Raw genomic sequence first — 12,665 nt, forward strand, 5'->3', positions numbered from 1 at the left:
CAATACTAGCATTATTTCATCACAACTTCTGAACTGCCAGGTTGATGAGACAGATAATGCCTTTCCCCTGGCTTCCCCCCACTCCTCCAGCTCCGCAAGGCCCAAGCCACACTTTCCTCTCCAGTTACACACCGGAGTTTCACTAGTAACTTCACTTCCACGAATCACCTTAATGTTTTATCCTAGTGTGCATGTCTGATTCACAACTACTAGAGAATTACAATGGCAAAGGGAAAACATTTTAAAATATCTGTGACATCTACCACTCTCAGCTCAGAGGTTGTCATGACACTCTGACCTTTATTTCAGTATCTCTATGAGACCTTTTTCACTGAAGGAATTATAACTTTTTTACTTATTAGGAATACTAGTAAGAACTATCATTTGGCATTCCCAGTATAAATACAGACTAGAAGAAACAATGAGGCGCTTATTCACAGAAACATCAGCATGAGCCCTGTTAGTCCATGAGCTCCAACACTCCCGCCGATGCATCAAGCGCGACGCTCAACCAGGTTCCCACCCTGCCCCAGGATCAGCAGTCAAGGAGAGGATGTCAGGACAAGAGAAGACCTCAGACAACTCTGCAACATCATCTTTTACGATGTAATTTTTCTATTTCTACTCTGCATTCTTTCAGAAACAAATTAAAACATCTTTTAAAAAAAAAAAACAAAAACACATACTGGGTTTTTTGATTTAAATTATTTGTAACACTTTTTTGAGCCACAAAAGTAATTAAGAAAACTTGAAAGAGACTAAGAAAAACAATCTATAAAACCACCATTAATGGCTTAGTCTCTTCGCACATACACATATATATTTGTAATTGTATATTTGTATTTGTGTGTGTATATATGTGTGCATATGTGTGTGTGTGTGTATATATGTGTGTGTGTGTATATATGTAACAGCTTTAAGGTATAATTCAATACCACACTACTCATCCATTTAAAGTATACAGTTCAATGATTTTTAATATACTCAGAGTTGTGCAATCCTCACCACAACCAGTTTCAGAACATTTTCATCACCCCAACAAGAAACCCCATATCCATTAACTCTCACTACTCATTTCTCCCCAGACACCACCACTTCCACCCCAGCCCTCAGTAACCACTAACTACTTTCTGTCTTAATGGATGCCATTTTGGATATTTGACATAAATGGAATTATACAATATGTGGTCTTTTGTAACTGGCTTCTTTCACAAAGCGTGTTGTCAAGGTCCGTTCATGTCAAAATGTGTCAGCACCTCATCCCTTTTTACTACCAAATACTATCTATCTCCATTGTATAGAGAGATCACATTTTTGTGTATCCATTTCTCAGCTGATGGACTTTTTGGATTGTTTCCACTTTTTGGGCAGTTATGAATAATGCCACTTTGAACATCTGTGTACAAGTTTAAGGAGATCTATGTTTTCATTTCTCTTGAGTATATATCTAGGAGTGTCATCGCTGGGTCATATGATAGTTCTATGTTTAATATGTTTTTATAATATATATATATATATATATTTACATCTCCAGTGAGTATTCTCTCCCACGCCCAGCCCCATAAAATCTCAATCAGTCAAAAATTAAGTCATGGGGCTAAAAAAAAAGATATCCTCAGCCCCCAAATTTGGTTGCAAGTATCAACTAAGCAGAAGCTCTAAGTCACTGTATTTCAAATTGAGGTTAGGGCATAATTTTCCTGACTTACTCAACTGCTGGAATAAAATGAGGCAAAGTCATCTTTCAACAACATAAACAGGATTCAAATTTCTCTGAGGAATACTGTTATGTCCCTAAGACTTCACACTTGGATTATATTTCAATTCAGAAAAAGAAAAGAAAAAAAAAAAAGAACTCCATAACTATACCTTCAACTTGAGCTTATTTCAACCATATCGGACTCCTCACTTAACATGCTTAGTAAATGCTTATCCTCTCCCACTCCTGCTAATCTGACCTAGCTAGAGCAGAGTGGGCAAAACTGGCTGTACCCAGATGAGTTCTGAGAAATCCAAGATTCTTTCCAGCTCAAACTAGGATTCTTTAATTCTATGATGAACTGGGAGAGGCAAGATAGAGAATTTTTATGTGTCTGAGAAAATACTAATACTATTGTAATAATACACAAAATGGACATTATATCAGCTTGGTATCTTATTTTAATCCTTGCACTTCTAATGATGAAAAAGATTATTTTCCGGGGGCAGGGGGAGAAAGCAGACTGGCAAAGGCAGATACTGAAAGAAACAGAAGGCTGAGCTCTCTGTCAAATGAAAGAAACACAGATGACTTCCTGGGGTTGCGAAGTACATTCTCTGGATATGATTGGTAATTGTCTTGTAAATGCCCAAGTGCCTGACTTCAAGGTAAACAATGCTGATCAAGCCCTTGGATGGACATTTCACAATGGGGTTAAGATAAGAGCTGTGTTCCCAGCTGAGGAATCACCCCTGCAGACCAGCCTTCATAAGGTCTATCCTAAAGCCCCAGCGCCTCAGGCTCTAGCCATCCTGGTTAAAGGATCTGTATCCTGACAAGACACTGGAACCATATTCAACAGTTCTAAAAAGATACACAAAGCCACAGTATTTAAAACAAAAAATCTTGGAAAGGAAATTCTGCACGGATAAAACACCTCTTGGTTTTTCCAATAATATTTCACAGGAGAGGTTCAAATAAGGAGAATCGATCAAATGATTTGGCTCCTATGTGAAATATAAAAGAAAAAAGGTGGTACAAATGAATCTATCTACAAGATAGAAATATAGTTACAGATGTAGAAAACAGACTTCTGGCCTCAGGGAGAAGAAGGGGAGGGATAAACTGGAAGACTGGGACTGACATATACATACTTCTGTATATAAAATAGATCATTAATAAGAACATACTGCATAGCACAGGGAACCCTACTCAATGCTCTGTAATGGCCTATATGGGAAAAGACTATGACAGGGTGGACGTATGTACATGCATAACTAACTCACTTGACTATCCACCGGAAACAAACACAACATTGTAAACCAACTGTACTTTGATAAAACCTTTTTAGAAACAAGGAGACTCCACCACACAACACCCTCGTCCCACTGCACTCAGAACACAGAGACGAGCTGCACCCCCGTCTATAGGACGTTCAGGCGAAAACTCCGCTCACCTGGTCACTGTGACACACAGAGCCACATCGTGATATCGCAACACACGTGACCACCCCCAAGTGCGCTGAGCCGCACACTGTAGCTCTCGCGCATCTCGAGATGGCGTTGGCTAAGCCTCTGGTTAGATACCGGTCACGGTGCCCCGCCTGGATTTTCTCACTTGCACCTTATTTTGAAGGAAGTGTGAAATGACACCCGCGCTCCATCTTCCACAGAAGGAAACACAGCGGCGTCGCTTGCATCCTGCAGAGCAGCCAGCTCACGGCAGAGCTGAGGTTTTGTGCAGAGGCTGCTCGTTGCTGGCGTGTCATCAAGACATGTCTCTGCGTGTGGGTCGCAACCTCTCCTCATAGCAGACAGGTCAGTCATGTGGAAGACAGCTCACTTCTCGGCAAGGATTCCAGTTTTGCACTTTTCCACCATACAAAAGCTGGACAGGACTCTGGAGCAGCAGTCCAAAGTCTAAGCACACAAACGTTCTTGACAAGGGTGCTGGGTGTCTACGGCACGGCGGTAAGAACGTACCCACCTGAGTTCTGACTGCCGGGCAAGCCGCGTCACCTCACACGAGCTACGTGACCTCTCTCAGCTACCGCCTCCGTGTGTACACAATGTGATGCCTGACTCCCAAAAATGGCCCTCTCCAGGGCCACGGGGAGGTGTGCTCTGCCAGTGTGCAAACTTGGCTCGGCTCCCAGCAGCACACCCCGCACCTCGAGCAGTGCCTGTCCCTCCAGAGAGACGCGAGAGGAAGTCAGAGAAAGCGCGCTCCTTCAGATGAAGGTTTTTCCCTCTTTGTCTTGTTGGGGAACTGCTTCATCACCCGTAATGAGTGCCCAGCAGAGTGGAGCCCTCAGCAGAGACTTACTAAACAGTAAGTCAATGGGCGTGCAGGGTTCATGTCTGCCTGCCTAGATCGGGTCTTGCATGTGGACCCCCAGCCCCTCTGCCTTCCGCAAGAGACAGCGAGGGGGAAGCCCCTCTGAGCTGGCTGAAACTGCCACCTCGGCCCCGAAGGAGACAATTTCTCCCTCTCCCTTGGTGTCTGGCATTCAGGTTCCAAGCCCAACTCCCTATTTCCTTGTTAAAGAGAATGTGCAAGATAATTTGTGGTAACAAGACAACAATGTAAAAGACCAGTCACATAAAATTCGAGACACACGATTACACAGGGCTTTTTAAAATGGCAAAACAATAGAAGAAAATGGATTCACATAGTGGTCAGTGGTATTGCGATGACTGTGTTTTCTGGCCCCATAGAATCTAGGCAGGTAAGAGCTTCCCAAATCAAAAAGTACAGCGGGCTGTGTGAACTCAGCATTCAAGATGACCAGGAGTAGTTCTAAAAATGCCTCCCAAGCCCCTTCTCGGTGTGAGAATTACATACTAAGAGATGGAGAGAATCCACATGACGGTGAAAAGAGAGGACATAATTAGCTTGAGAAAGGGCAGAATCGGAAGAGATGAGCAGCAACACTCCCAAAGCACCTTCCACAGATCATTTTCGTAAGATGATGAGAACGAAGAAAAGGGGATTCTCCCATTATCAAGTTAGAGAACTGCTGGGTTAAATAAGAAACACAGGTTTCTCGACTGCGCGACTTACTAGAACCCACAAAACATTAAATGTATTCTTGATTTGCAAAGTTGCAAAGAGTTGGACACAACTGAGCAACTGACACACATTTCCACCAGAGGCGTTTCATGTATAGCATCTCTACTTGTTTGGGCAAAGAATTCTTATTCTTCAGAGCATTTTCCAAGGTTGGTGTTCTGTACAACTCTCCTTAGGAACTACTAGAATAGGAGATCAAATAAGGACAAAGGTGGCAAGAGACAAAAGAGAGTCAGTTGGTGGATCGATACACACTAATAATTAGCTTATTCGTCCAAGCATAGTGAAAATGAGGTGACCTTTTGGCCATTTATTTCATTTGGAATAACATCTCATTATTCTGGGAGAACAATTACAATCATGAAATTATGGAAACATAGTTGATTCAGAGACAGTAATAAAAACATTTATCACAGTAATAGGGAACAAGTATATTTCCAAATTAAAGCTATTATTGTCTTTTAATCAATGGTAGCTACAGAAATACATTTAAAACATCCCCCTATACCCCAGGAGGAGTAGAAAAACATGATCTATTAAGAATCTTCTATGATATCTCAAAGGGAAAGTTTATTTTGGGGGCTTAAAGTGGTGGGGGGGAATCAAGCTCTTACACTCAAAAGGTTTTGTTCTTCCAGTTGAGTTGCCTGCAGGCTTTTGAATGAACAAAAACAAATTGGATGTTTTCATTTTAGCTAAATACTGCCCTCTGCCGAAATGTGTACACAGTTTCTAACATGTCTTCCAAGGGTATAAATATCCAAGCATTGTCTATAAAATATACATTAATTATTGTGCATTAGAGAACTTGTGTTTCTATCCAAATTCTTTTGCTTATTGATTGATTTCAGTCCAACTGGCAGCCAGGTATATTAATATGGCTGACCCTGGGGCCACCAAATTCAACTTGTCTAAAACTGAGTACTTATTTTGTCATGGTCCTGCTTCTTAAGGCCTATCCTACTCGGCGACACACCAAGAATGGAAGAATCACCCTTCTCCCTCACCACTGACAACCACCTGACGTCCTACACCTTCAGGACAGTCCTCCTCCATCCCTCCATCTCCAATCTCCTCACATTGCTCTGGTGCAGACCCTCTTCCACATTCTGTGTGGCAGCCCTGGGCCCCTCTCACCCATTCTCCACAGTCTTGAAGAGTGAGCTTCCTAAATAACAACCTGAACTAATTTGCTTAAAACAGTTTCCAGAGCTGTCAGGGTGGAATTCTGATTCCTTGCCTTGTGTACAAGCCTGCTGATCTGCTACCCTTTCAGGCCTATGTTCCTGGCATCTCTCTCTCTCTCTCTCTCTCTCTCACACACACACACACACACACACACACACACACACAAACACCCCTATACTCCAGGGCCAAAACGTGACCTGCATTTTCCCCAATGCATTATCTGGTTCAGGACTCTGTACTGAGCATATTCCTATTGTCTAGAATTCCCTTCCCTCTATTAGATCACAGCATTGGGGTCACCTCCACCAAGAAGCTTTCCCTGGCTACTCCACCATCACAAAGTTCTCTCAGTATTATTTGCCTATGACTCCTGAAGCACTTATAATGTGCCAGGACAGCTTGTTTTTCCATGCCAGTTCCAAATTGTCAACCCCATCTTCTACTATTCTTTTTTAAATAGTAAAAGTATAACTTCTTTAAATAGTAAAAATATAAAATAGCAAAAACATCTTCTACTATTGTGATTATGTAACTACTACGTGATATCATTGTATCATGATTGGTCAACAGAAAATAATAGAATTCTATATCACTAAAACTATCATTTAATACAGAAACCTGTAATCACTTTTTAAATTCAGACGCATAATAGAATTACCTTGGAATTTCTTGAAAAATACAAATGCCTAAATATTGTCGTTTTTCTCCAAAACTCTAGATGTCTTTCTAATGAGCAGCCATGTTTAAAAACAACTAGACTATATGATGATCGCTTACTTTTATTTAGTTTGCTTCACTTTTTCTATTTCATATTCAGTGCTCCCATTTCATCATGTTTCCCAATTTCTCCTTTTGTTGTTGTTGTTGTTCTTTCTTAAGCCCTTATCAAAAGTAGTAGAAAAGCTTTTGTATACATATGTGTATACAGTATGTATAATATAATGTATATTTTAGGAAATTTATAAATTTTTGACTAGCTAGAAAAATTATGACATTTTGATTCCTCTTATTTGATAAATAGGAATACTAGATTTCTAATTTATATTCACTCAAAACTTTGATATAGTTCCATGTATTTGGCATCTAGTATTACTGCTAAAAGTCTAGAAAATTTATTATCTTAGTGATTTTTAAAAAGTGTGAATAAGGCTTGAAACTTCTAATCCAATTCTGAGAATATAAAAAAGTACTACACTGTAAAAAAAAAAAAAACCCAGGAAGTTATCTGTATTTTATTAAGTAAAGTACAGATTTTATTCAAATTTCACAAAATTTTATGCTAGTGCCTGTTATTTGTTTTCATACATTATTCAAGACTCTATTTAACTGCATTAAGCAGCTTCAGCTGCATGCAACAAATTCTGATAGACTCTTTTCATTTTTATTCTATTACAAATATTTTCTAATGTTCCCTGTTACGGCTTCTTAGATACACCCATCATTTAAAAGTGGACATTTAATTTCCAAATACATGGGATTTTCTTTAAAATATCTTTAATATTAATTTCTCTTTTGATACTAACGTCTCATTTAAATGCTTTCTCTGCAATCACTTTCTGTGTTTTTCTCATTCTAACTTTACTGAGTCTTTCAATGTCTAAGTCAAAGATCTCTCTTCGTAAATGTCACATTACACTTGAAAATATGTGGATTATTTACAGATATCTTTTGATGTTGATTTCCAACATAATTCCACAGTGATAAGAGAAGAGACTCTATATTATTTCAATACCTCTAGACCATGAAATTTTTGCACCTTGTTTTATGTCCCTGGATATGTTCCAGTGTCTCTGAGTTTACAGTCTCTGGGAATTTGAATAGAACTTGTATCCTACTATTGCATGAAAATTGTATAAATCTTAATTATGTTGAATTGGTTCATAGTGCTTTTCAGGTCTGCTATATACTTCTACTTCTCTGTATAGTCATTCTATTAATTTTTGAGAGTTTGATATTGAAACTCCAACTAAAAATCTTAATTTAGCTACTTAAAAAACAATTGTAATATATAACGGAACCATATGCAACCTTATTCTGTATGTTCCAAGTCTTCTGTAAACAGGTTATCATACTTTCATAACTTAAAAAAGAGATTTTTTTTAAACTGGACTTGTCACTAGGACTTGCCAACAGATCAGATCTACTTGTATGTGTTAAAGGGGAAAGAACCTAAATTGAAGTAGAGATCACATGCCCTAATAAGGTGCCAAGTTGGTGAAAACAAGAAAGTATCATATTCCTACAAACAAGCTGGATGTTACATGCAACTGTGCCGTCAACATGACTCCCCGTTATGATGTGGAACAGGGTAGTGAGGATGTGTTTTTAAACACACACCTCTTGCTGTGGACACCCACCTCAAGCAGATTTGGACATTCAGCCTCTGAAGCATCATCAGCGATGTGAACCACTGTGCAGAACAACCTGGGCTGGGCGGGGCCGCCTGTACCCTGAAGACACTCAGCACCCCTCACCACTCACCTGCACACATCAGCGGAGCTCCCCAGACCCCACGACAATCAGGACACCCTCACAAGCTCCATCCTACAGGACCCACTCGCCCAGCGCGGAGCAGAGGCTCCACAGTGGTGGAGTGAGCTGGAGAACAGGAGAGTGACGGAGGACGGAAGGGAACAGACTGACCTCGGTAACGAGGGGAACGCCCTCTGCGTGTCAGGAGAGGTCCCCAAGCACTGGGGGAGGAAACCAGTACACGCTAACTGAATAAAAAGTGGAAACACACAGTACCTTTGATCAGCGCTGCTGGAGGAACTCTGGGCCCTGCTGCCCCAGAGCACCCTACTCTGGCCTCCGAGTCCATCGGCTCCTGCTCTCCTCCTCCACACACTTCAACTCCCAGTTGACTAACGAATCCTGAGTACTTTCTGAGCTCCCCAGGTGGGGAAGGAGCATGTATACCTCCTTCAGTTTCCGCAGCCCTGGAGGGCATATCTGGTTTCTCCTCTGACGTGGTTTCTAGCTCTTCAAGAGCCTAAGAAAGGCAGGAAAAAAAAAAATCAGTGAAAACCGTTTGAGGCTTCAGATATGCAGCAAGAGATGCAGATCACAATCCAGGATCTGAGAGGTGAAACAGCCAGAGGCAAAGCCAGGGGAGGTGAGGGCAGATGGGGTGTCGGGGAACATGAAACAGCAGCCCGCATGACGCTAGAGATGGTGGAAGGAACCCGAGACGAGGGCCAAAACTGTCTCCGCCAGTGGTTCTCACTGCTTCCCCGGATCACACCAGAAGGTTCTCAGGAGCATGAGATATGAACCGAAAGGGGGACAGAGAAGAGCAAAGCTTGAAATCAGTAAGAGGAGCTGCTGTTTTACACATCTGCCTGCCAAGACTCCCATCCACATCCTAAGACAGAGGGATCAGGGCCTGGAGAGCAGGGGGAAACTCTCATACAGAGAGGACCACTGATACAAGGAGGACCCAGGATGGGCACAGGCAGCAGCAGGCTGTTCCTGGCCGAGATGGGGTCATGAGCCGTGGATAGAATCAGGTTACCCTTACAGCCCTCTGTACTTCCTTTTCAGATGGATTCCACATAGTCAATGAAAATGTGAAGAGACAGAATTATGCGTTGATGTGTCAAAAACTATCCAAGCCTGCATCAGCACATGTTCCAAAACAAATACACGGGCGAAGTGGGGCAGGCAACCCTCCAGCTGACAGAGACCCCTAAACCACCTCCCCACCCTCTGCCGCGGGCATGTTTTTCAGCTCAGTGCATCATGGGCTTACTCATGACTATGTCAGAACATCCAGCGGCCAGAGCAAAAAGAACAGGAAAACATACATAATTGACCAAATCACAAAGAGGCAGGGAACAAGCAGTCCCCAGTCACCCAGCCTCTGTGGCTATTACCTGTCCCTAGCCTGACTCCCAGGACACAGTACTCACCCTTTTAGGGCCCATGATGGAATGAAAGGATGGACCAGAGCAGGTATGTCTGGGGAAGTACCAAGGAGATGACAGGATGAGGGAAAGCGTTAGTTGCTAAATTGTATCCTGCTGTTCGCAACCCCATGGAATGTAGCCCGCCAGGCTCCTCTGTCCATAGGATTATCCAGGCAAAAATACTGGCGTGAATAGCCATCCCCTTCTTCAGGGGACCCTCCCAACTGAACCCAGGACTCCTGCATTGCAGTCAGATTCTTTACCGTCTGGGCCACCGGGGAAGCCTGACAAGATGAGTACCTTGGGTGGAAAGAGGACTGACCGCACGGGTTCAAGGCCAAAGACAGCCACTGACTCCATGTGTTTACCTGGAGGTCAGCCTTAACCCCCAAACCCTAGTCTCAAAGGCAACTGGCAAGTCTATGCAAAAATGACATCAGGCAATGCTGGTTTCTTATTACAAAATAAGGAAATACTTTTTTAAATGGGGTGTATTAAAACTTAATTTTTATTCTTGCAAGTAATTTTGGTTACAACTTCAGAACACTTACATTTCCCAGCCATCTTATATATTCATTTTAGCCAAGTTCTAAAACTAAATAATCAGCATTCGATTAACATTAAAAACTTTGTCATGTGGAAAGAACAAAAACATGATTAAAGATAGAGCTAATATTCTGCCTACTATTTAATTTCCTAACAACTACCTTTACACTTTGGATATTTAACACAAACCTGTCATTTTCAGTATTTAATATTTATTGCAAATGATCAGTCTACCAGTGTCAGCTATAATATCACGTAATAACATGAATCTGCTACAACTCAGAACAAGGATGGCTTCTGAATGGGATCGCCATCACCTGCACAGGTCTTGTACCCCGTAGAGCAAGCTCAGGTTTCTGCAGCAGGTTTTATTGTCGTCGTGCTAGAAGGCTGCAGATAACTGAGTGATGCCTGAACCCAGACATGGAAGCTGCCTCGAGAACAAATGAGTCTCTCAAAGCAAAGTCACTGTCTATAGCTATTACATAAAAACAGACTTTTAGGCGTCTAAGATTTAATAAATAAATATTTCATTACACTACATATAATTTCACATGTTAACCTAAATTGTAAAACTTTAGTGGGGACAACCTATATGATGATCACTACCTGCTTACATTTACCTGGACTTGTCCAACTGACCAGAAATGAGATGTTCCCACAACCCCTCCTTGTGTTCAATTGATTCACTAGAGCAGCTCACAGAACATAGAAACATTTTACATACTAGCTTCCAGGTTTATTATAAGAGAAAATAACTTATAATTATATAAGAGAATACATGGTAACTCTAATATATAGCTATATATATAAGGGACTATAACTCAGGAATAACCAGATGGAAGAGATGTACAGGGCAGGGTCTGAGGAAAGGGCACAGGGCTTCCGTGCCACTCAAGGCAGGCCAGTCACCCAGCACTTCCAACCAGTTCCCCAACTGGAAAGATCTCCGAATCCAGTCCTCTGGGGTTTTAATGAAGGCTTGCTTTATTAAGTAGGCATGCTAGATTAAATCTTTGTCCTTGGGTGATGAAACTCTATCTTCAGGTCCTTTCCCCTCCCTGGAGGTCAAGGAGGTAGGACTGAAAGCGGGTGGGTCTCATGGTAACTAGCCCCTATCCATGGTAACTAGCCCCTATCCATGGTAACTAGCCCCTATCCATCCCTAAGTGCTTTCCTAAAGTCGCCATATTAACATAACAACAACAACAAAACACACATGTATCTGCTCAACATTTAGGAAATCCCAAAGGTCTGGAGAGCTATGAGCCAAGAACCATGGACTGAGACCAAATATATTTCTTACTGTAAGTTATGACATCACAATTTCCAGAAGAACCTGGCCTCATTCCCTTCCCAGCCTCCCTATGCACCACCCAACCAACAGGTCAGGGCAGGAAGGATTAAAAAAAGGGATGCTGATACTTGGAACACAAGGCCATCCCACTGCAATGGATTCTTCTTTTACCAAGTGTTTTCCATAAAATGAATATCTCTGATGCACTGGAAAGTAACCTTCAGTTGGTCTTTGTTATAGCACAATAATCCACTACAGTCAGTTATTAAAGCATCTAGATTTACCCATCCTAAATCTCACAAAGTCATCAGTAAAAATGATCTCAAATAGGTTATGAGAAATTACGAATCTGACTTAAGAAGTTGGAGGTTTTTATAATGAAAGAAATGTCCAGAATTCTGGCTCTCCGCGGAGCACGCTCTCGCCTTGTAGGAGCTTGGTGGTGCTGCTGTGGTCTGAGTGTCCCCTCTGAGGACACACATATTGCTGAGCTCTGCCCCTGTGAAGCTGCAGGGAGAGGCACTCACCCTAAGCAAGGCTGCTGGGCCAGGCCCAGCCTCAGTCCATATAGAAAATCCACCCCTGGGGCCTGGGTGAGAAGCCATGGAAATAGCTGAGGGCTTCTGCATATTTAAAAGTACCCTTAAGCCCAATTAGGAAATACCATAGGCCAGAAAATTATACACTAAACTCCTTGGAAGGAAAGTTATGACCAACCTAGACAGCATATTAAAAAGCAGAGACATTACTTTGTCAACAAAGGTCCATCTAGTCAAGGCTATGGTTTTTCCAGTAGTCATGTATGGCTATGAGAGTTGGACTATAAAGAAAGCTGAGCACCGAAGAATTGATGCTTTTGAGCTGTGGTGTTGGAGAAGACTCTTGAGAGTCCCTTGGACTGCAAGGAGATCCAGCCAGTCCATCCTAAAGGAGATCAGTCCTAGGTGTTCATTGG

At 42.0% G+C, this 12,665-nt stretch overlaps 1 protein-coding gene across 6 annotated transcripts in view; it reads right to left on the minus strand.

Moving 5' to 3' along the window:
- The window catches only part of ARHGEF28 (Rho guanine nucleotide exchange factor 28), a 326,609-nt gene that overhangs the window by 156,895 nt on the left and 157,049 nt on the right, over positions 1 to 12,665 (minus strand). For 5 of the 6 annotated variants that reach the window (XM_043887235.1, XM_043887230.1, XM_043887231.1 and 2 more), the window contains one exon: positions 8,708 to 8,951. In XM_043887235.1, coding sequence (XP_043743170.1) covers positions 8,708 to 8,951 — 244 coding nt within the window. The remainder of the gene's footprint in view (positions 1 to 8,707; positions 8,952 to 12,665) is intronic. The other variant, XM_043887234.1, reaches the window with a different exon arrangement.

The sequence above is a fragment of the Cervus elaphus genome, chromosome 25 (genome assembly GCF_910594005.1).
Source record: "Cervus elaphus chromosome 25, mCerEla1.1, whole genome shotgun sequence".
Classification (NCBI taxonomy): Eukaryota; Metazoa; Chordata; class Mammalia; order Artiodactyla; family Cervidae; genus Cervus; species Cervus elaphus.